Raw genomic sequence first — 24,614 nt, 5'->3', positions numbered from 1 at the left:
TCCCCACTCTGGATTTGACTGTTGGCTTCCATGTGGTATCATTTAACTCCTTCCTCTAACCCATTTCCATTCAACTTCTTGGGCAAGAATACTTAGTAAGTGGTGCTGCGTTTCATATCGCCTCACATCAGGAGGCAAATAATAGCTGGTTGTCCCATGTTCAGTGATGAGTGGGTCCAGTTTTAAAGTTCAAAATTTTTAAGTTTCTCAACAAATTTTCATTTAGTGGTTTTATAACCACTGGTGGTTATTGCCTGAATTCATTAGGGGATGCAAAATGATTTTTCCCCCTAATTCTATGATTCTTTCCATATTTACTAGCTCATAATCTTCTAAAAAGAATTCCTTCTCACTGTTTATTCTGAATTGGAGTTCATACTGGAAAGAAAGGATAAATGTTTCTTTCCTTTTATTTGCTAGTTTCCAGGAATTGATCACTATTTACTTCCAGTGGCATACAATGAGTAGTTATGGATTAGTCGGCTTTCTCTTTTTTTTTAAAAAAGGATTATCAACTCATGGGTTTTTTATGTATTGAGCATATTAATCATTAAAACTAAGCAGAGGATCGACAAGGTCAGCTCCTTGTTTTAGAAAGGTAACTGGTAGAGATTAGAGGCAGGGAACAGAGCAGTTGAAAGATTGCCTGTCAATCAAAATTACAAATGCATCAAAACTTTGGTCCAGCAATTCTGCCTCTAGGAATTTATGCTACCTACCTATATAGTTGCAGATGTTTGAGGTAAGATGATTTATAGCAGCATTGTTTATACTTGCAAAAGACTGGAAACCACCTAAATATCCATTAAGAACAAGATAATTACAGTTGACCCTTGAACAACATGGGTTTTAACTGTGTGGGTCTGCTTATATATGGATTTTTTTGTTACAATACTGTCAATGTATTTTCTCCTCCTTGTGATTTTTTTGCCATTTTCCTTTCTCTAGCTTACTTTATTGTAAGAATACAGGATATAATACATATTGACATACAAAATGTGTTGACAGTTTATAGACTTCCAGTCAACAGCAGGCTATTTAGTATTTAGTAATTAAGTTTTGGGGGAGAAGAAGTTAATATGCAGATTTTCCACTGCACAGCGGTCAGCACTTCTAACCCCTGTGTTCAGGGGTCAACTGTATCCTACATTTGTATCATTACTAAGCAGTCATCATAAAGAATGAGGAAGGTTTTTATGTACCGAAATGGAACAATCTCCAAAGTACACTCAGTTAAGCCAGATGCAGGACAGTGTGTGTCATCGGTTTGAATTAAAAAGGGAAAGATATATATGCATTTGCTTATGTGTGTAAATATATAAAGTATCTTGGATCTGTAACAAGGAACTGATTGCGTAGATGTGGAGACAGGTGGAAGGGAGTCTTCAGTTTTAAGTCTTAGCTAGCTCCTCCCACGTATTTCTCAAATGTTTTGTGTAACCAAGGGAATTTAATAGGTGAAATTTTGGGGGGAAAGACTGGTTTACTCCACCCCTTCCTGTCCCTATGTATACATCCTGAACTCTCCTAGTTAATATGCGGACACCTGTAAAGTTTATATGGTTTTAAATGTCTCAGGAAAAAGCAGAAATTTGTTAACGTTCTTTGTCCACCCGCATCCCATCTCCCCAGGGAGGGAGTGGGTGGGGCAAGGCCTATGCCCAACTAAGGCCAGGGGCCAAGCCTGAGGCTCATTACGGCGTCCCCACACCAGGCTTTTCTACTGGTTTCCCTTCCGTGTCCTTTTCCCAACCCGTTTGTGTTTTTGTAGCGCCCATCCTTGGCTTCATGAGTGGCCGCCCGCGGCGGAGGCCCGAGTCATCCTCTGACAGTCGGCGGCTAGGCTTCCTCTGTCTCTCAGTCTGTGTCCTCAGCTCGGACGGCGCCGGGGTAGTTACTCCCACTCCAGCCGGGCCCTGTCCGCTACACGGCCGGTAGTCTTGACGGTTAGGCAGGCTTCAGCGGCAACGAGGCCTAGGCGCGCCCTACACTCGAGGCTCGCGTACAGGCCTCTTGGGAACCCGCGGGGCGCGACGGCCGTCACCGCGCAGGCGTCAATCTTCCTTTCTTGACACTGCAATTCCCAGAAGGCCACGCAGCGTCCCCGGCGCGGCTAAAGCCCGGGAGCCTCGCCAGCTCCGAAAGGGCGCGGGACTCTCGCCGCACTGCATTATGGAATACATAGTCTGAGAAAACGTCTTCGGGCCAAAGTACCCACGAAGCTCACATGTTTACCTTGTGCATTGGCGGCAGGGCGGTGGGGGGAGGGGGTCAATAAAGAGTAGCTACCAGATTTCGTCATAAAACCGCGACCAGACAGGCGGCGCCATCTTCGAACTTGGACTTCCGGAAGGACTTTGGTGAGGGTGAGTGTACCGCAGCGGGGTGAGCGGGGGCCCCACGATTACTCCTCCTCCTCCTTTTCCCATAGCACTAAGATATTGGGAACCAACTCCCGACCCCGCTGTTCCTTCTCTGCATAGCATCGCGACCTGCAGCCCCCGCGCTGCTACAGAAACTATCACACTCCCCACCTCCTTCCCTGTAGTGCAACCAGACATCCCTCATCCCTGCTAATCACGGCTCTTGCCTTCTTCCCCGACGCGGTGCGGTAACACGGCATCCTGTGTCCCGGCCGCGGCGCTACTTGCATTCCATCCCTCGGACTCAGCGAACCTTCAGTAGTTCTGAGCCTCAGAAAACTCAGGGCTCGCTCCCAACGCAGGCTAGTGGTGGAAGCTGCCCCCACACCCATGACTGAGGAAGGGCAGGCGATCACTCCTATAGTGGTAGCGGGTTAGCCTCCTCATTCTGCTGCGTCCCATCCTCTTCCTCCATGAGGCTCTTCTAACCCCGGGGTTGTGCCCCGCGCGCTCCAACCCCATTGGCGCAGCCAAGGGCCAGTTATGTTTCCCTTCTGGTGCTTTTATCCCGCGGCAAGTAGGCTGTCTGCTGGGGAAGGCGGAGGAGGGGACTTCAGCCCCACCCGTGGTAACTCACTTTGTTAGAGAGGTGTAGTGTGTATGGCGAAGCCTATTCGCCCTAGCGGCGTATTGTTAAACAAACTTAAGCCATTCCTGTTCCTTGGTTACTTTTTGCCATCCCTTCTTATCTAATGTACTATTATTTTCTTAATAGTTTTCTTTAAATTGGTTTGTTTTTCAAGTTTAAGTACTTTAGTCTCAATCAAAGCAAGACAGATGAAACCGTGGGTTTCATGGGCGAGAGTTTTTTTGTTTTTGTTTTGAGAGAGAGCGCGCGCGCGCGGAGGGGAGTTGGGGGGAGGGGCAGAGGGAGGAGGGAATCTTAAGCTGGCTGCAAGCCCAGCGGGGAGCCGGATTCCAGAGCTCGGTCTCACGACCCTGAGATCACGACCTGAGCAGAAATCAAGAGTCTGAGGCTTCAGTGACTGAGCCACCCTGGCGCCCCCATGGGCTAGAGTTTTTCATACAAGTTAAAATAAATATAGTTAGATAAAGTCGTTCATTTTTGTATCACTAAAATCATCCTGCATAGCACCAGGTGCACCATAGGAACACTTTGGGAAACAGTGTATTAGACCAGTGTGTTTAAAGTAATTCCATCCTTTAGGAACTGTGTTAACTAATTATTTTCCTTGACTGGGGAAATCCTGGCAGCCTTGAAGCAGTATTGCAAACAAGTTGAGGTGCAGATGTAAACTTATATAAACTCGGGGCGCCTGGGTGGCTCAGTCAGTTAAGCAGCTGCCTTTGGCTCACGTCATGGTCCCAGGGTCCTGGGATCTAGCCCCGCATCGGGCTCACTGCTCGGCAGGAAGCCTGCTTCTCCCTCTTCCACTCGCCCTGCTTGTGTTCCCTCTCTCGCTGTGTCTCTCTCTCTGTCAAATAAATAATAAAATCTTAAAAAAAAAAAACAACAACACTTCTATAGGGGCGCCTGGATGGCTCAGTCGTTGGGCGTCTGCCTTCGCTCCGGTCATGATCTCGGGGTTCTGGGATCGAGCCCCGCATCGGGCTCTCTGGTCCGCGGGGAGCCTGCTTCTCCCTCTCCCACTCCCCCTGCTTGTGTGTTCCCTCTCCCGCTGTGTCTGTCAAATAAATCTTTTTTTTTTAAAAGAAACTTCTATAAACGCTAGCACAAATTTATTAAACATTCCTTCCTTTACTTGTGTCTGGAATTTGTATTGTGAAATCATAAATGGAAATTGACCACCATACCCTGCTGCTGCCTTCTACAGAAGTGAATCCTTAAAGGGATTTTTTGCAGCTTGAGAGGTTAGTCGTTAAATCAACAAAGTTTTAATTATTGCACTTAACCATGTAACCAGGTTCTGGATTCAACAGTGAGTCAGGCAAGATCCTTATGAAACTTTTTTTTTTTTTTTAAAGATTTTATTTATTTATTTGACAGAGAGAGACAGCGAGAGAGGGAACACAAGCAGGGGGAGAGGGAGAGGGAGAAGCAGGCTTCCTGCTGAGCAGGGAGCCGGACATGGCTCTATCCCAGGACCCTGGGACCATGACCTGAGCGGAAGGCAGACGCTTAACAACTGAGCCACCCAGATGCCCCAAGATCCTTATGAAACTTCCAAGTGAGACAGATAATGAAGTACGTAAATACTCATTTCTCTTATCATAAGAGAATTCCACATGGACTAAAGAGCTACATTTAAGGGCACCTGGGTGACTCAGGTCACGATCCCCAGTCAGGGTCCCTGCTCAAAAGGGAGTCTGTTTCTCCCTCTGCCTGCTGCTCCCCCCCGCTTGTGCTCGCTCGCTGTCTCTCAAATGAATAAATAAAATCTTAAAAAGTTACATTTAAGATTCAAACTAGAGAGTATTAGAAGAAAATAGGATATGTTTATATTAGGGTAGGAAATGGCCTTTTAAAACACAAAACAACTCATAAAGGAAAAGATTGAGAAATTTAATTCAGAAAATATAACTTCAGTTTAGCAAGAAACATTATAAAGTTTTTTAAAAAGTAAAAACAAAGGCGCCTGGGTGGCTCAGTCGGTTGTGTCCAACTCTTGATTTCAGCTTAGGTCATGATCTCCGGGTATTATATGGAGCCTCAGGTATGGCTCCAAGCTCAGTGAAGAGTCAGCTTGAGATTCTCTCTCTCTCCCTCTTTGCCCCTCCCCCCTCTAAAATAATAATCTTTTTTAAAAAGTAGAAACAAAGTATTTGCAACAAAAATAGCAGCTCCACAGATCAATAAAAGATTGATTTGTCCTATAGAGGTATGGGCAAATTATATGTACAGGCAATTCATTAAAAAATACAGATATCCCCTCTCTCTCTCTCTGACAAAGAAATAAATAAAATCTTTTTTTAAAAAATGAGGGTCCCTGGGTGGCTCAGTTGGTTAAGTGTCTAACAGCCTTTGGCTTAGGTCATGATCCCAGGGTCCTTCGATCTAGTCCCACTTTGGGCTCCTTGCTCAGCAGGAAGCCTGCTTCTCCCTCTGCCTGCTGCTCCCCCTGCTTGTGCTCACATTCTCTCTCTCAGACAAAGGAATAAAATCTTTTAAAAAAATGTATATAGATGTTCCAGGCGCCTGGGTGGCACAGTCAGTTAAGTAACTGACTTTTGGTTTCAGCTCAGGTCCTGATTTGAGTGTTATGAGATTGAGCCCCATGTGGTGCTCCGCACTGAGCAAGGAGTCCGCTTGAGATTCTCTCTCCCCCCGCCTCGTGCTTTTGCGCTTGCTCGCTCACTCAAATAAATCTTAAAAAAAAATACATATAGATAGATACATAGATGTCCAACAGATAAAAAGAAGTTGCTAACCTCAATCATTATCAGGACAATGCAAATAAATACAATAGGGAAGAATTCTTTCATGCATTAGATTGGCAAAAATTAAAGACTAGCAAGGGTGTGGTAAAATGGGTACAATTATAATTCTAAGGAACACTGGAGAGTAACTAGGAAGAATGAGATATATGTGTGTGTGTGTGTGTGTGTGTGTGTGTGTACTGATGTGGAAAATCCTTAAGGCATACACAGAAGTTCTCTTAACTGATACCTATTTAACTAGCTCCCTGTGTTAACTGACATTCCCCGTTTCCTCTGTAGAGTGTACAGACTGATGCCCGTGGCACACTGAATGCTTGAAGCCTATAGGCTTTTCTCCTATAGGCCTGGTCATTCTCTCTCCACTGATTGAGTTGAATGCTTGCCAAGATCATTGTAATGGTTCTCAACATTTTTTATGGCAGTTAATTTGTCATTATATTTATATAATTGTGATATGTTTAAATTTTAAAGAAATTTGAGTATGGAAGAGTTATTGCTATTAAAACTAAGTTGAAATGTGGCAGATAAATAGGTACTTCGTTATTCTTTACATTCTACATGTATTTACAAGTATTTTGTGTCAACTAAAAGTTTTATAAAAACAATTCTAAAAAAGAAAAGAAAGCAAACCAAGTTGAATGCTTTGGAAAGAAAAAAGAGGTACATTTGCCAAGAAACAAAGAGGCTGCCAAATAGGTGTGAGTGAGACAGCTGTAAAAGATCGAGGAAAAGTTTGTAAAAATCTAAAACTTCATTGCACTTAAACTGCCTCTGAAGAAAAGAGAATGTTCCAAGAAAGGTGTGGTCAGTAGCGTCCGTGCTGCTGAGAGATCGAGTTAAATGAGACTGAGAAGTGCCCATTGCATTAGTTGACCCAGCAACTATTGATGACTTCAGCCTCAGTGATGAGTTGGAGGGCAATATCCTAGTCAAAATGAAGCAGGGTAATTAAAACATCAAGGGCAGACAGCTCTTTAAAAGTTTGACTGTGAGAGGGAGGAAGAATGTGGGTTGAAGGATTGTTGTGTGTGTGTTAAGATGAGAATTAGAGACATGTAAATGCAGTTGGGAAACAAACAATGTAAAAGAAAAAGCTAAACAATTCCAGTGTCCTTAGGAGATGGGGGAGTAGAGCTAGAACACAAGTGGAAGTTGGGCTTAGAAAGTAGATGAGGGGTTCAGATGCAGGGAATGTTAGGCTACTTGACCAGACGTCAAAGTATGTCCCACATAATGGCTTTGGGTTTTGTTTCGGAAATCAGAGGCAAAATCATCTGCTGAGAACCAGGGGATCAGAGGTTGGGGGTGAGGGAATGTGGGGGCTGACAAGAGAGAAAGTGTGATTGCTAGCACTCCGGCAGCTTAGATGCACGCATAGAGAAAAAGGATGGTTGGTTCATCCAGGGCTTAAATTTTGCCAGTCCTGTGGAACAAAAAGACAAGAAAGGAACTTTATACTATCAACAAAAGTCTGATTAAAATAAAGGCATCTAAGGTAGATAGGATGTGGCCAACACAGGGAGAAACTGGAGACGTCAATGATGGTGGCTTGATATGGCTGAAGAATAGATAAAGTGATCGTAGTTAAGCAATCTAGATATAATGATGGGAGGTTGTGATCAGATAGTGGGATGTCTTTGTGATTTTAGAGGTTAAAAGGATTTGTGAGACAAGGTCCAGTGTATTACAGTGAGTGAGTAGCAGTGGGTTAGCTGAATGTTACGGGCTTCAAAGGAACAGTTTTTACAAAATAGGGAGGACTGCTGGTCTACAAGTGCATTTGGAGAGGAACTGACAAGACACTGATCCCACCTTCTACAGTGGGGTCAGTGGGATGTGAGAGAAGGAAAAAACCTCCACTTGATAGCCTGGAAAGCTAGAAATTTCAATTCCTGGAATTTTTTTCCATCCAAGATTCTGAATATGATAGGTCTTGCCAGTCAGATGTGGTCTCAAATTTGGACCCGAGTTTAGAGAGGAGAGAGGCAGGCCATACATTTTGACAGTTCAGATTGTGGCAGGGGTATGATTGTGGACCTGGGAGCCGAGCAGGGTCTTCCCTCTTGAGTCAGGTCACTCTCTGATCAGTGCAGAGGCCGTTCATGGAGCCATCAGCTGTGGCAGGAACTTCTTGATTCGCAGGTGCCTCCTCATTGCATAGGAGAGGTCTTGTGGTTCTTGAACTAGCAGCTGCCAGACAACTTCCCATTTTGACCAGCACTTGTTCTAAACTGCCCCTCCTCACCCCCAACCCTCCCAATGATCCTGCATGCAGGTGGTTCTCAAACTTGCCTGTGCATCCAAATAATCTGAAGGGCTTTGTGAAGACAAAAAGTGCTGGCCCCATCCCAGAGTTTTTGATTCAGTAGGTCTGGGATAGGACTGGAAATCTGCATTTTATTTTATTTATTTATTTTTTTAAAGATTTCATCTATTTATTTGACAGAGAGAGAAAGCACAAGTAGGCAGAGTGGCAGGCAGAGGGAGAGGGAGAAGCAGGCTCCCCGCTGAGCAGGGAGCCGGACGCGGGGCTCGATCCCAGGACCCCGGGACCATGACCTGAGCCGAAGGCAGCCGCTTAACCGACCGAGCCACGCAGGCGCCCCTGGAAATCTGCATTTAACAAATTTCCAAGGGATGCTAATGCTGCCAGGACCATGCTTTAGGAGCCACTGATGTGAACCATGTAATAATACCCAGTAATAAATCCCTTTTAGCTGAACTGGCTAGAGAGGATTCTGTTCTGTGTGCTGAACCTTGACCAATAGAGAGGTCAAATAATCATTTTATTCATGTCTTCTCTGTCCTTATCTACTTGATCGGTCAGTGGTTAAAAGAAGTAGTTCTTGTATTTCCTGAAGATTTGGCTTTGTTTTGATGCTATGTCATTTGATGAATTAAGAGTTCATGACATTTATCTTTTATATAATTTGAAGTTTTATTTATTATCAAGTATTCCCTTTTTGTCCCATTTAATACTTTTTCCCCTGAATTCAACTTTGTTGTTAACAAAACTCCTGTTTTCTTTGTGCCTACATTTGCCCTATATATTTTTATATCTTTTGACTTCCAGCTCTTTGAGTTCCTTTGTTTTAGACATCTCTTTCAAAGCATATAGTTTGGCTTTTATTTATTTATTTATTTATTTATTTTAAAGATTTTAATTTATTTATTTGACAGAGAGAGAGACAGCGAGAGAGGGAACACAAGCAGGGGGAGTGGGAGAGGGAGAAGCAGGCTCCCCGCGGAGCAGCGAGCCCGATGCGGACCCTGGGATCATGACCTGAGCCGAAGGCAGATGCTTAACTGACCGAGCCACCCAGGTGCCCCATAGTTTGGCTTTTAAGTCAATCCAAATCTTTATTTTATTTTATTTTTTTAATGGATGAATTGATCTTTGGTTATTGTTATAGTCATATCTTAAGTCATCTTGTAGGTCTTTTCTTTGTGTTTCTTTTATTTCCATCTCTTACTCTGTAGCCTTTAAAGCAATTCCTTCTGATTCCTGTGGCCCACTAGGCATTTTGGAAGCAATATTGTATACTACTTTGGTTCTGTTAAACATCCTTAAGGCATATACAGATCTATGGGGTATTCCTTCCTGAGATTTGAGCTATTTCTCCTTTGTCATAGACAGGCAGGTTATTCTGGCCAAAAACTGGGCCCTTGCAGAGTTCTGTGTTGCTCAGCTTTTTGGTTTGGTGTTCAGTGTTTTGTTTATCTCTGTCAGTTTACTTTTGCCCATGGTTGCACAAATGATTTTCTGGGTTTGGAAAAAAAGAATGAAGAGGGGCGCTTGGGTTACTAAGTCGGTTAAGTGACTGACTCATGGTTTTGGCTCAGGTCATGATCTCAGGGTCATGGGATCGGGCCCTGCTTTGGGCTCTGCTTCAGACTCTGCACTCAGCAGGAGTCAGCTTGAGACTCTCCCTTTCCTTCTGCCCCTCCCCTGCTCTGGTGCATGCATGAGTCCTCTCTCTCTCTCTCTTTTTCTCAAAAAAAAAAAAAAAGGATTCATGACAGTTTTTTAGTCCATTCTTCAATGTGGGAAAGGCCTCTTAATGTGGTAGGATGTTCCTTAATTATCTCATAGCCATCCACCTCCCCTACTCAAGGAAAAAATTAATGGCAGGGCACTAGAGAACTCTTACTTATTATTAAATAAATCTATTCCTTGACTAGTATTCACAAAGATGGATGTTAGCTCTAGGCATCCTCCTTCAATTTGGTCTAAATTTTATGTATCGGCAGCTATTCTTTTATTTATTTATTTATTTATTTATTGACGTATCATGTATTTTTTATTTCAGGGGTACAGGTCTGTGATTCATCGGCCTTACACAACACACAGCGCTCACCACAACACATACCCTCCCCAGTGTCCATCACCCAGCCACCCCTCGGCAGCTATTCTTTGTAGTCTATTCCTAGGAGGTTTAGGAAGATTTTTTCACCCTCTCTTTTTATTTTTTGAGGGGAAGACAGTGATTCATTTCATTGGGTTTTAAGGAAAGAAGTTGAATGATTGTTCATTCACTGCATTATCCTTACGAGTAAACTTAAGAGCTTTAAATTAAACTGGCCGAAGAATATAATGCTTGGCACATAGTAAGCATTTAATAAATAAACGGTAGCTTTCTTATTACCCGTTTATTGCTAGCTCTGCTAGTGTGTAAGTTCCATGAGGGCAGGGACCTTGTCTGTCTTGTTTATTGTCATGTTACCAGTTCCTAGAACAGTCTCTGACATAGAAGATGCTTAGTAATTATTGTGAAAGGAATGAGTGATCAGGGAGTGGTTGGGTTTCTGGCTGGGGGGGTGGGCGGTGGGTGGGATGGGAGGAGAAAAGATAGGAAAGGAGAAAACTCTGAACCGGTGCAAATAGCTTTTGCCTTCTACTCATGTGTATGTCTCTCTGCAGGGGCAGCCATTTTAGGGGGTGCTGATGGATACCTGCGGGGTCGGCTGTGTTGCCCTGGGGGAGGCCGGCCCCGTGGGGAACATGACTGTGGTAGTGTCTCCGGGACAAGAGGTGCTAAATCAGCTTGATGTCAAGGCCTCTTCAGAAACTAGTGCCGAGGCTTCCATAGAGATGTCTTTGCCTCCACCTTTGCCTGGATTTGAGGATTCTCTTGACGAGAGGAGGCTCCCTGCAGAACAAGAAAGCCTCTCCAGACTCGAACAGCAAGGTATATACCGTGTCCTTTCCTATTTTTATCTCCCCGTGCTTAGCTTAAGGTAAAAGAGAGCAGGGTGAGCTCACAGGATCTTACCGACCTGGGTATGGTGTAATCTGTCCCACGGAGGTTTGAGCTCTGCTCTCGTCTCACCCATATTCTTCTCTACAGATCTTTCTTCACAGATGTCAAAGGTCTCAAAGCCTAGGGCCTCAAAGCCTGGCCGGAAGAGAGGTGGTAGCACACGGAAAGGCCCCAAAAGGCCCCAACAGCCTAATCCTCCATCAGCCCCTCTGGTTCCTGGTCTCTTAGATCAATCCAACCCTCTATCCGCCCCCATGCCTAAGAAACGAGGTCGAAGGTCCAAGGCAGAGCTGCTACTGCTGAAGTTGTCCAAAGACCTTGATCAGCCAGAGTCTCCACCTCCAAAGAGGCCCCCTGAGGACTTTGAGACCCCTCCTGGGGAACGACCCCGCCGAAGGGCTGCCCAAGTGTAAGGATTGTGGGGCACAGCTTGTTGGAGGGCGGTCGGGGTGAAGGGTTGGCGGGGGCAGATGTTGGAGAGCTGAGAGGCTGTGACGAGTTGTCAGGTAAGCGGCGGGTAGCGTCTGGCTTCTGGGGACTTGAGCCATCTTCTAGCTCTTATTACAGCAACTTTTTTATCTGTTACTGAGTTTGTCCAGGAGATTGCTTTCTGTGCCTTGTTTCCTGTCACATTTTTCAGTTTCCTCTAGGTCTTCATTGCGATTTTCCCCGCCCAGTATCTGTTGGTCTCTGTGTGCCCTCCCATTCTTTTCTGGGCTCTTACTGATCTCTGACTGTGGTAGAGGGCAAGTGCCTTGGACTTGGAGTTGGCAGACCTGGGTTCAGATTCCACATGTGTGATCTGAGCCCTCCCTTGGCCAAGTCCCTTAACTTCCCTAAATTTCTGGTTCTTTATCAAAGGGGGAGGGGAAATGAATAGCTGCTTCACAGAGTCACTGGGCAGACCCAGTGAGATAATCGGCCAAGTGTCTGGAAAAGTGGGTTCTCCGTTAAGTGTTTGCTCTGACTCTGCCCTGTCCCGCAGGGCACTTCTGTACCTTCAGGAACTGGCTGAAGAGCTTTCAACGGCCCTGCCCGCTCCAGTGCCCTGTCCTGAGAGCCCCAAGGTGAGCAGCCCCGCCAAAGCGAAGAAAAACCGGCAGCAGGCAGCCTGTCAAGGTGGAGAGGAGGATGACGCCGCACGGGATGAAGACTTTGTTCTCCAGGTTGAGGCTGAAGATGGAGATGAAAGCGAGGGCCCAAGCGAGAGCTCCTCTGACCCTGAGCCTGTGGTGCCTCAAAGCACCCCACGAGGATCCACTTCAGGGGTAATCTGAGTGAACAAGAAAGCGAATGGGGAGGTAGAGGGATTGTTAGGGGGGTCTGCAGGGTGCCCTAGCGGAAAGCTTTGGCCTAGTAACTGATGGCCAAAAGAAGTAAACGAAGAAACGATGAAAGAGCCGAGCAGGCGGAGGCTGGCGGTGTAAGTGCATGAGGTCGCTCACTCAGCTACCGAGTGCCTCCTCCGCACTAGGAAACACACGTGACTAAGACAGCCTCCTGCCTCACAGACTCCACCGTGTGATGAGGGCTTCCCTGGGAGGGAACCAAATGCTTTTGGCGTGCCAAGGAGGGCAGTGAACTGCTGGGGCTTCACAGACAAGTGATGGCCGAGCTGGGTCTTGAAAGGTGAACAGGAGTTTGCCAGAGAGAGTGGTCTCTGGGAATTCCCAGGACAAGACCGCAGCAGGCAGAGCTGTTGAGAGCCCTCGGCAAGTTCCCAAAGGTATAGAAATGCCCTGCGGGACCAGCGGGGGCAGCAGTGGGGCATTAAACTCGAGGAGATGGAAGGACAGACTGGTAGGAGCCAACACAGGTGTTTGTGTGTTTGTTGAATTGTGGTAAAATATACATAACATAAAATTTGCCATTTAAAAATGTAAATTATTTTTGGGGGCGCCTGGGTGGCTCAGTCCGTTGAGCATCCAACTCTTGATTTTGGCTCAGGTCATGATCTCACGGCTGTGAGATGGAGCCCCGTGTCAGGCTCCGTGCTAGGCGTGGAGCCTGCTTGAGACTCTCTCTCCCCCCCCTTCCTCTGCTCTCCCCCCCGAAAAAGTACAACTGAGTGGCGTCAGCCCATTCCTAGTGTTGTGCAGCCATCACTGTTACCCATTCCCAAGACATTTTCATCATCACAGAAACTCTGTGCAACAGGTTTTTAAGTAGAAAAATAACGTGATCAGTTAGGACGATAGGTCAGTCTGCAGTGGGCGGTCAGAAGACAGCTTCGGTTATCCAGGTCATGATAGGGAGAGCCTGGATCAGGCTGTGAAGCAAGCCAAGGTGGGGGGCAGGTACAAGAGACATTTCAGAGAATTAGCAGCACTTGGCAGTTGCTGCAAAGGAAGGAGTAGGAGTTTCTAGCTTAGATGGTGCTCTTAAGTGCTGGACTTTGGGACAGCGGAACGGTGGGAGCATGGGAGGAGTGAGGGTGAGCAGGGGAGGTGATGGGCTCATTTTCTGACATGCTGAATTGGAGGTGCCTGGGTGCCATGAGCCGTCCTACTGGAGATGTCTGGTTGCCAGTCATGTGCATGGACATGTGCCTTCCTTGTTTCAAGCGCAACATTTAAGGGAACACCAAACCCCTCAGTAATCAAGATAAATATTTTGATGCAACATTTTAACAAATAAAGGTAATGCAGGGTGCTTCCGTGGCTCAGGCGGCTAAGCATCGGCCTTAGGCTCAGGTCATGATCCTGGGGTCCTGGGATCAAGCCCCGTGTTGAGCTCCCTGCTCAGTGGGGAGTCTGCCTCTCCCTCTCCCTCTGCCCCTTCCCCCGTTGGTGCTCTGAGTCTCTCGCACTCGCTCTCTCAAATAAATAAATAAAATCTTAAAAAAGAAAAAACACAACAAATTTATGGTGAACAAAATATCAAAGTTTTAAATAAAGACAGGCACTGTATTACTGATTTTCCTTTTGCCTTAGGCTCTATAATATGGGTTGGCACCACACTGTAAAAGTCTAGAATTCGTAGGAAAGCTAAAACTGGGTAAAGTTTACATTTACTAAGAAGTCAACCATGGTAGTCAAAGCTGTGGACATGGGATGAGAGTATATGTATAGAGGGTTGAGGAGAAGACAGAGGGACTCTGGGAAACACCATCATTACCCAAACCTGTCAGAGGAGGGAGCGCCGGTGGGGGAATATCAGAGAGGCAGGAAGAATAAGGAGACACTATCCCATGGGACAGGGGTTTCAGGAAGCAAATAGAAGTCCTCTGAACCAAATGCCATGGAGACGCCGGGGAAGGTGAACAGAAAATACGTAACAGGCTTTGCAGTTCTGATGGAGGAGTGGGAGCAGAAGGTGGAGAAGTCATCGTAATGGCGGAAACATCAGTCTTTTAAGATGCTGATAAGTCAGAGAGGAAGCTGCCAAGAAAAGTAGAAGCTGGGAAAGCTGCCTTCTGGGGACTTTCTCTTATCTCTAAAAGTCTCTCCCTAACTTATACTTTTTTCCCATTTGCTCCTCAGAAGCAGAAGCCACACTGCCGGGGAATGGCTCCCAATGGCTTACCAAATCACATCATGGCTCCTGTTTGGAAGTGCCTCCATCTCACCAAGGACCTGTGAGACTTGAGGAAGGGGGCTGGGGATGAGAAGGTGGTGGCGTGCAAAGGACCACCTAGAAGTGGGGCCACGGGAAAGAGGGCACTCCCAGGGCAGGACACTGAAGACATTCATAACTAAAAGGCACTGCTCCAAAGGCAAGAGCTCCAGAGCTGTGCTGTCCAACATAGTAGCCTCTAGCTGTGTTTGGCCATTTAAATGTAATTTAAAATTAATTAAAATTAAAAGTCGTTTCTCAGTTACACTAGCCACATTTCAAGTGCCCAGTAGCTACTTGGAGCTAGTGGCTAGTGTATCTGTCAGCACAGATGATAGATCACTTCCATCATTGTAGAAAGGGTTACTGGGCAGCACTGCTGTAGAATTTCTCTTTTCCTTCATTAATGCTTCTTCTGTTCCTCCAGCCGAGAGCAGAAGCATTCATACTGGGAGTTTGCAGAATGGATTCCATTGGCCTGGAAGTGGCACTTGTTATCTGAACTGTAAGTTGAAGAGGTATTCTGAAGCTGAGAGGGGGTGACACCCCTAAAGACAGGAGGGTGACAGGGAATCTTGGGATGGGTGAAACTTCCAGACTCACGCTGTTCTCTCCCCTGCCCCCAGTGAAGCGGCTCCCTACCTGCCCCAGGAAGAGAAGTCTCCACTGTTTTCTGTCCAGCGGGAAGGACTTCCTGAGGATGGCACACTCTACCGAATAAACAGGTGAAGATTGTGTATCTGTTTCTGATTCTAGGAGATAGAAATAGGAAAAATGAGTATTGAGAGGGATGACAGATTGGCCCTGTTCTTCCCCTGATGGTGTTCCAAGGGGTCCCAAGGTAGGAGTCCTGGCTAGATCTGGTTAACCTGCTCTAATTTGCAGTGCTCATTGCTGCTGGCCAGACTAAGGGAAGCGAGGGAGATGGAGGGCCAGTTTACCAAGTCACATCTACTCAGATAGACCCGGACAGACTGGCCCTGGAGAGAACACTGTAGTAGACCAGAACGCACAGCCTCTCATCTTTGAAGGTGAACTAGAGCTAGACAGGCTTTGGAAGAAAAGGAGGCAGACACAGATAGGTGGCTCAGGACTGTTCTCACCCATAGACCTTCTGCTTAGGCCAGTTCATACCAGCGTGAGCTGGAGCTCCCATTCTGTCCTCATTACCTTTTCTTTTTTTTTAAAGACTTAATTTTTTTGGAGCAGTTTTAGGTTCACAGCAAAACTGAGAGGAAGGTGCAGAGATCTCCCATATACCCCCTCTTCCCTCCTCCACATGCACAGCCCCCCTGTTACCAACATCCCCCATCAGAGGGCACGTGTGTTCTGGTTGATGAACCTCTACTGATAGAGCAGCACTCGAAGTCCATAAGTTACATTAGGGGTCACTTCCGGTGTTGTGCATTCTGTGGATTCAGACAAATGTGTAATGACCCGTCTCCATTGTTAGGATACCATAGAGAGTATCCTGAAAATCCTCTGTGCTCTAAAAATCCTCTGTGCTCTAACCGCTCATCCTGCCCACCCCTCTGACCGTCGCTATCTCGGATCTTTTGATGTCTTTATAGTTTGGCCTTTTCCAAAATGTGCCATAGTTGGGATCACACAGTGTGGAGCCTTTTCGGGTGGGCTTCTTTCACTTAATGATATGCATTTAAGGTTCCTCCACGCCTTTTCGTGGTTTGATAGCTCATTTCTTTTTAGTGCCAAATAATATTCCATTGTTTGGATGTTAATTTATCCATTCACCTACTGAAGTCCTTAATACCTTCTGTTAATTCCTTTCTTCATCCCATCTTTGACTTTTCTTTAGATTTAGCTCGATCACAGCACACCCAGAGCGCTGGGATGTGTCCTTCTTCACGGGGGGGCCCCTCTGGGCTCTGGACTGGTGTCCGGTGCCAGAGGGGGCAGCAGCTTCGCAGTATGTGGCCCTTTTCTCCAGCCCTGACATGAATGAGACACACCCACTGAGCCAGCTTCATTCGGGTCCTGGGCTGCTCCAAGTCTGGGGCCTTGGGACCTTGCAACAGGAAAGCTGGTGAGGTGGGGCTGGGGCGCTGCCATGGGAGTGTGGTTGAGGAGGAGAGAACCTGGGCAGGGAAGCTAGGGGGGCGGTGCTGGGGAGGGGAGCTGAGGGCCTGGATGAGATGGGGCGGAGCACAGGCTCTGGCGGCCCTTGGCCCCTTCTCCCTGCCCATTTGCCCCATATGCTTTCTCTCCTCAGTCCTGGCAACAGGGCTCACTTTGTCTATGGGATTGCTTGTGACCACGGCTGTATCTGGGACCTCAAGTTCTGCCCCAGTGGAGCATGGGAACTTCCAGGCACTCCTCGGAAGGTACCTCCCTGTTGGTTGTGGGATGCCTTAGGACTCAGGCAGAACAGAGAGGCCCTATGAGGTCCCAGAGTTGACAGAGAGCCGAGGATGGAGTTTTCCCAGCAAATTCCTGTCATTTCCAGGGACCAGAACCTCAAAAGTTTTCTGAGAAGCCCTGAAGGCGGCAAGCCTCAGCACAGATCTGGTCTCCCCCTCTAGGCTCCTCTCCTGCCCAGGTTGGGCCTCTTGGCTCTTGCCTGCTCCGACGGGAAGGTGCTGCTGTTCAGTCTGCCCCATCCGGAGGCCCTGCTGGCTCAGCAGTCCCCAGGTGAGTAGCACAGTAGCCCAGGGGACGTGGTGCTGCTGTAGCCGGCCCTGTCCATCTCTCCTGAAAGTCCTCCCGGCCCAGCCTCTGGGACAGAGCCTCACTTAGCACTCCACTCACTCTGACTTCACCCCTCTTGTCCTGAACCTCTCTCTTTAGCAGCCTGCAAGGGGTACTCTCTCCTGCAGTCTTACCACTGGGCTCTTTCAGCCCACTCCCCTTCTCCCCCTTTCCCTGCTCTGTGCTCTCAGGCTCTCCCCTCCTGCTGCCACAGCTGATTGGCTGTGTAAAGAGCTGCTAAGGCTGATCTCCCCTGCCACACTCTTCTCCTTCCCCCAGTCCTGTGCTTCACCTCTCCTGTCCTAACTGCCACGTACACATAAACACAGTCTCTTTGTTGGGGAGAGAGGGAGAGAATGTAGAGCTGAAGATGAGCCAGAAGAGGAAGGGGTTAGTGAGAGGCAGCTCCTGTTTGTCAAATTTGTTTTTCAACTGTACTGAGTATGTAAAGAAGAGGGCACCCAGGTTTGAGCCCCGAGAAATCCCATATTTGCTGGTCTGGCAGAGGAGTGGGCTGAGGAGTGAACAGGCAGTGAGGAAGTGAAGACAGATGCGTGGACAGTTCTTTCAAGTAGATTGGCTGTGAAGAACACATAGATGAGGGTGGTGCTGGAGGTGAGTAAGGGGGAAAGGAAGGGTTTGGTTTGTGTGTTTGTTTCATTTGGTTAGAAGACTGTGGTGCATATTTACGTCTGAATATGAGAATGATCCAGTAGGGAGAGAGAAGGTGGATCATTCAGGAGAAAGGAAAGATAACCAAATGAGCGAAGTTCTGGAAAAGGTGAGAGAGGGTGGGGAGTAGAGTGGAGCAGTTAGCCATTCTGACAGGAGGAAGGACACACTCAGGTACAACAGGGGGGAAAAAGAAGATGGGGCAGGTAGAGGTAGATTCATCAGTGTGCTGGAGGAGAGATGGCTGTCAGGGAAGGTCATTGTCAGATCAGGGGGGCTGATCTAAGAGCAAGGCAGGGCAGGACGTCAGTCCTCTGTTCCCAGAGCATCAGTTACTGCTCTTCTTCCCTCACAGATGCAATGAAGCCCGCCATCTATAAGGTGAGTGAGGAACCTGCTACCTTAGCCAAGGCTCCATCTTCTCGAGCCTCCCTTTCTGATTCCACAGTGAGTCTCCTTCTGCCTCTCCCCCTCTGCGGGATTAAACACTGATTTGAGCCTTTGTTGCAAATGTTAAGTATCTCTAACCCTAGTCCCGGCTCTTCTGTCCCTGCAGGTACAATGTGTGGCAACCCTTCAGGTAGGGTCTATGCAAGCTTCGGACCCCTCTGAGTGCGGTCAGTGCCTTAGCCTGGCCTGGATGCCCACCCGGCCCCACCACCACCTGGCTGCTGGCTATTATAATGGTAAAAAAACAAAACTATATATGCTTGTTTTTTGGTGGTGGTTTCCTTTTTGGTTCAATGCTGGACATTATGTTTAAGCAATGTAAAAAAATACAAAGAAGAAAGAAAAAAGTCACTAGAATTTTTCTGCTCAGAAAAACATAGTTAAGAACAAATGAACAGGGGCACCTGGGTGGCTCAGTAGGTTAAGCGTCTGCCTTTGGCTCAGTCATGATCTCGAGGTCCTGGGATCGAGCCCTTCGTCGGGCTCCCTGCTCAGTGGGGAGTCTGCTGCTTCCTCTCCCTCTGCCCCTCCCCCCAGCTCATGCTCTCACTTGCTCGTGCTCTCTCTCAATAAAATCTTTAAAAACAAAAAGAGTGGATGAACATCATTTCATGGAGTTCTCTTTGCATATATAAAGATAAAAAGATCAGATGGTGAGAGCATTCTATAGTGATGGGAATATACTATATAAGCTATTTTAAAGATTTTACCTTTTAGTAATCACAGCCAACATGGGGCTGGAACTCACAACCCCGAGGTCAAGAGTCGCATGCTCCACTGACTGAGCCAGCCAGGTGCCCCTACATAAGCTATTTTAAATGAAAATTATGAAATTTATTTACACTTTAATTTTTATAAAAGAGAAAGACTGAATTGAAACTGAGAGATGGGCTAACCTCCCCATAAGTGTTCCTTCGCCACAGAGATGTTAGTTCCTTAAAGACACTCTCAAGGTTTAAAAGGGGAGAGAAAAGGATCATAGATAAAGAGCATTCCGGTAGTTGAAGCCCACAAGCAACAATTTCACGGTTAGACCTCATCAGTAGTCTTGCCCCAGGAGGTCAGGAAATTAGCACTCTCACGCTTCTTCCTGTCCTTCTCTGTCTTTTATGTGTGTTCCCTTTGGTGCGGTGACTCTTACATCATCAGGGGGCATCATTCTTGATGCTGTTTTGCTGTCTTAATTCCCCGAGTTATAATTCTGCATTGAAACGATCACGCATGTCCACCAGTCTGTCCCTCTCAGTCTGCCCTTGTTGCTACGTGACTGGTACGGCTCAGCTTGAGTTCGCTGCCAATAAGCTTTTCCAAGAAAGGTTCATAGGTGCTACATTTCCTGAGTTTTTAGCTACAAATAGTTTCCCCAGCTATATTAAATTCTTACTGTTGGGGCGCCTGGGTGGCTCGGTCGGTTAAGCATCTGCCTTCGGCTCAGGTCATGATCCCAGGGTCCTGGGATCGAGCCCCACATTGGGTTCCCTGCTCAGCAGGGAGTCTGCTTCTCCCCTCCGCCACTCGTGCTCTCTCTTTCTCTCTCAAATAAGTAAAATCTTAAAAAAAAAAAAATTCTTACTGTTCTTTAATTTGTCTTTTATTTTTATCAACGTTATGCTTTTGATTCCCTCCTCCTCTGCCAGCCTGGTCAGGGGGCAGCTTGTTTTGGGTCAGCAGAGTTAGTTTCTATTTGTTCATTTGTTTTCTGTTTCTCTACATCTTGTTGCTTTTGGCTCCTTGCCTGTTCTCTCTGTCTTAGAGCAGAGTTGGCAGACGTTTCTCTAAAGGTGCAGATAGTGAATGTTTTATGCCTTGTGGGCTGTTTGACCATTGTCGGAACTACTCAGCTCTGCCATTGAGCAATGAAGGTAGCCATACATTAGGTAAACGAATGGGTGTCACTCTTCCAGTCAGACTTTATTTACCAAAGCAGGCAGCAGGCTGTATTTGGCCCACGGGCTGTCATTCGCCAACCCTTGTCCTAGAGGGTTTATGGTTTTAAAAAAATCCCTTTGGGGGTGCCTGAGTGGCTCAGTCGTTAAGCGTCTGCCTTTGGCTCAGGTCATGATCCCAGGGTCCTGGGATCGAGCCCCACATCGGGCTCCTTGCTCAGCCTGCTTCTCCCTCTGCCACTCCCCCTGCTTGTGTTCCCTCTCTCGCTGTGTCTCTCTGTGTCAAATAAATAAATAAAATCTTTAAAAAAAATAAATCCCTTTGTTTCTATTTAGTAGGGAATAGAGGCTATTGGGTGTATTCAGTCTGCCTTTCAACCACAAGTCCCAAACTGAGCTATTTTTTGTTGATGAGAGTTGGAGCTAAAATGCCACAGAGGGAATGTTGGCTAGCTAATCACGATCCCTATATCCTTTCATAAGGGGGTCACATCTGAGGGTAAAAGGCAAAGGTCCTAGGAGCCCAGAGAAAGACATTAGAGCAAAAGAAGAGAGAACTTGCTTGTAATATCTACACATTTTATCCCTGTCTCAGGCATGGTGGTTTTCTGGAACCTTCCCACTAACTCACCCCTGCAGCGGATACGGCTCTCTGACGGCTCCTTGAAGCTCTACCCCTTCCAGTGTTTCCTAGCCCATGACCAGGCTGTGCGTACCCTTCAGTGGTGCAAAGCGAACAGGTACAGGACAGGAGAGCTGTGGGGTGGGAGGTGAGGCCCAGAGAGGCCGGTGCTCCGAGACTTCCTCAGATTTGATCTTCTCCCTCTTCTACCCTCTTCCCACAGTCATTTCCTCGTCTCTGCGGGAAGTGACCGCAAAATAAAATTCTGGGACCTTCGACGACCGTATGAACCCATAAACTCTATCAAGCGCTTCTTGAGTACAGAGCTGGCCTGGCTGCTCCCCTACAATGGTGTCACTGTGGCTCAGGACAACTGCTATGCCTCGTACGGCAGGATGCAGATGGGAGGAGCTCTAGGGACAGGCCCTAAGGGTTGGGGTGCAAAGTGTGCCAGATAGTGTGGGGTGAGGAGGGGTGAGAGTTGTTTCATTGAGGTAATTTGAATTCTGGAAGGAATTGGGAAAGGGAAATGAATGCTGTCTTGGAGAAAAGAAAGTTTTATTTTGTCTTCCTCTTACAGTTATGGACTCTGTGGGATTCATTATATTGATGCTGGTTACCTTGGTTTCAAGGCCTATTTCACTGCTCCTCGAAAAGGCACTGTCTGGGTGAGCCCCTGTCTTCGTTACACAGGAAAACGATTCCTTTACTCACCTCCTGGTGGTCAGGAAGAAGCAGTAGTTCTGCATAGAAGTAGATAGATGTGTGGTAACTGTATCATCAGGGATAAAGGTTAGGATAAACTTTTTTTTTATTTAAATCCAATTAATTAACATATAGTGTATTATTAGTTTCAGAGGTAGGGTTCAGTGATTCATCGGTCTTATATAGTGCTCATTACATTATGTGCCCTCCTTAATGTCCATCCCCCAGTGACCCCATCCCTCCACCCGATAAACTCATTTTTGTTTCTCTGTGTGTGTCTTCCACTTCAGACTGTGTGGCTGTTTCCAGCTCACAGAACGGAAACAGTATGAGTGAGTGAATGAATGAAAGAAATCTGTCTCTTTTTATTAGAGTCTTTCAGGATCCGACTGGCTTGGGACAATAGCCGCAGGAGATATATCCGGGGAGCTCATTGCAGCCATATTGCCTGATATGGCACTGAACCCAATAAACGTCAAGCGACCTGTAGAGAGAAGATTCGTACGTACATGAATATTTAATGGTAGCACCAGCTTTTGGGTCCTAATCCACATGACCTCCGAAGTTAGAACTGTAAATTTGGATGAGGTCTCCCAGACCTGATACTGTTCCTGGACGTCTTAGCACAAAGTTGTACATAATCTTCCCCTACCCTAGTGCATCTGTGCATGTGTTTAAACATACTACCTTCTTCCATCTTCAAGTCTTTCTTGCCCAAAAACCAATTTTCTCTCTCTCCTTTTTTTTAAGTAGGCTCCATGCCCAGCGTGGAGCCCAATGCAGGGCTTGAACTCACGACCCTGAGATCAAGACCTGAGCTGAGATCAAGAGTCGGACGCTTAACCGACTGAGCCACCCAGGCGCCCCATCAATTTTCTCTTTTATTCTGTCTCCAGTATTATAGGACCTAATCTCATGGTCTCCTTTCTAGCCTATATATAAAGCAGATCTGATGCCGTATCAGGACAGCCCTGAAGGTCGAGACCATTCTTCTACTTCATCTGAGGCCCCCAACCCTCCCAAAGCTCGAACTTACGCTGAAACTGTCAACCATCACTACTTGCTCTTTCAAGACACAGATTTGGTAAATTGAGGCCAGGAGAATGGGTGTGGCATTTTAAAAAAAGAAAACTTTAGTCCTGGTACAGTAGGGCATTGTAAGGAGTTGCAGCACAAAGATGCAAGACTGAGAAGCTGCTGGCTTTCTCCCTCCTCCCCAGGGTTCCTTCCATGATCTCCTCCACAGGGAGCCAATGCTGCGCATGCAGGAAGGAGAGGGGCATTCGCAGCTCTGCCTGGACAGGCTGCAGCTAGAGGCTATTCACAAGGTAAAGACCTTGTCTCTCTCATCTTCTCCACCCTTCTTCACTCTCATTTGCTCCCAACTCTGAAGCTATGATCAATGAAACGGGGGATGAAAAGGTAGCAGAGGGAAGGAAGGAAGACCGCTCTGGCAACCTGATCCTCCAGAGCGTGATAGACCTAGCTCTTTCCTGCCTCTCTTACCCCATCATGGTCCTATCCTTTCATATTGTCGCCCTTTTTCTCCCCCCTTACAGCTAGGATTCACCCTAAAGCACCAACTGTGAACATCTCTCTTGTTTTCAATTCTCTTCCCAGGTCCGCTTCAGCCCAAACCTGGATTCCTATGGATGGCTGGTATCTGGGGGACAGTCTGGGCTGGTTCGGATCCATTTTGTCCGTGGACTCACCTCACCCCTGGGCCACCGTATGCAGCTTGAGAGTCGAGCCCACTTCAGTGCTATGTTCCAGCCGTCCTCCCCAATTAAAGGGCCTGGCTTCCCTCCAACCAGCCATCGCCTTCTGCCCGGTCCCTAGTCATGGTCCACACAGGACCTTTGGAATGAAATCTGCCAGGAACAAATGGCCCCCCATGCACAATGCCATAGGAACTGGGGTCTTCATGGATAGTGATGCTGCCAGACCTGGACCTTTAGATCTGCCTTGCCAGGACTCCTTAGATACCTCTCCTTCCACAGACTTCTGTCATCACAGCCCCCTGCGGGCGGGGGGGCTATCCCTCCACAAACTCTCAAGGCTCCTCAGCCTACAGCTATGGCTCATGAGTAACACTCAGGCCTGACCTAGGCTTGGAAGTCAAATTGCTCATATTGAGCATATTGTGAAGTGGGTAAAGCTAAGTAAAGGTACTGGGTGTTTTTGAGACCACACGTGAGGTGGGTGTTTGGAGAACTGGAGAGGGTATCCACATGAAGGCTCCTGTGTGACTATATTCCAGGATCCAGTATTACTGCCTTCTCAACTTCCTCTTTAGAGTAACCAACACACAGGCCCAGGAGGGGTGATAGTAATTTATTGGACTGAAGCTGCTTATAGTACTTCTTTAACTGAGGAACATCACAAACACCCTACCAGGAGAACGGTGGCTCAGATCTTACTTGCTCCTGCTTATGAAATATTCCCAATCACTGGTCGTCTGACCCTACTTGAACACTCCTAGGCAGTCATGTTTTAAAAAATCTTCCTTTATATCAAGTCAAAGAGTATACTTCTATAAATTTCTCCATGGGTATTAGGAAATCTAGTCATTTTTCCCTGTGATTGCCTTTTTGAGTATATTTAAAAATAGCTATCATGTGTTTCCCAAGTCTTTTCTTCTGTAGATTAAATATCTTCAGTTACTTTAACCATTCTTTACACGTCATGATTTTTGGTCCCTCATGATACTGTCACATTGTTGACTTATTAAACATGTCTAGCTACTTTATCTCCAGTCTCTGTATAGGAGGTGTTTAAAACCCAAGTACTGTAATGTATTGTTACATCTCCTCTCGTTAGTCCTCTTATGGGGTGCTGCAGACTCATAGGGACTGCAGTACTGCCTGCTAACCAAAGACAGACCCCAGCAATGAGAAATAGGCAAACCATAGTCTTAGAGCGTACGGGAGTACAATCAAGTCTGGGGAAGTAGATGACGTCAGAAAAAAGGGAA

At 46.8% G+C, this 24,614-nt stretch overlaps 1 protein-coding gene across 1 annotated transcript; it reads left to right on the top strand.

Annotated features, from left to right (window-relative positions):
• The first annotated feature begins 2,089 nt into the window (after positions 1-2,089).
• On the top strand, positions 2,090-24,389 carry GTF3C2 (general transcription factor IIIC subunit 2). The gene is made up of 19 exons (XM_025867931.2): positions 2,090-2,366; positions 10,705-10,972; positions 11,132-11,453; positions 12,030-12,312; positions 14,527-14,621; positions 15,027-15,104; positions 15,226-15,324; positions 16,416-16,643; positions 16,830-16,941; positions 17,140-17,248; positions 18,333-18,358; positions 18,534-18,663; positions 20,909-21,053; positions 21,159-21,320; positions 21,516-21,603; positions 22,013-22,141; positions 22,572-22,724; positions 22,861-22,968; positions 23,261-24,389. The coding sequence occupies exons 2-19, from the start codon at positions 10,729-10,731 to the stop codon at positions 23,477-23,479; spliced, it is 2,730 nt and encodes a 909-aa protein (XP_025723716.1). The 5' UTR covers positions 2,090-2,366; positions 10,705-10,728; the 3' UTR covers positions 23,480-24,389.
• Positions 24,390-24,614: the final 225 nt, after the last annotated feature.

Source organism: Callorhinus ursinus, unplaced genomic scaffold (assembly GCF_003265705.2).
Source record: "Callorhinus ursinus isolate GAN/ISIS: 27379988/994484 unplaced genomic scaffold, GSC_fseal_2.0 scaffold10, whole genome shotgun sequence".
Lineage (NCBI taxonomy): Eukaryota > Metazoa > Chordata > Mammalia > Carnivora > Otariidae > Callorhinus > Callorhinus ursinus.
The sequence above is the reverse complement of the archived record's forward strand: the minus strand, read 5'-3'. Positions and strand labels throughout refer to the sequence as shown.

Coding starts and splice junctions, on each gene's coding strand:
- GTF3C2 (XM_025867931.2), top strand. CDS start 10,729: ATGGATACCTGCGGGGTCGGCTGTGTTGCCCTGGGGGAGGCCGGCCCC. Junction 21,321..21,515: donor CAGGACAACTGCTATGCCTC/GTACGGCAGGAT, acceptor TTCCTCTTACAG/TTATGGACTCTGTGGGATTC. Junction 22,969..23,260: donor AGCTAGAGGCTATTCACAAG/GTAAAGACCTTG, acceptor TTCTCTTCCCAG/GTCCGCTTCAGCCCAAACCT.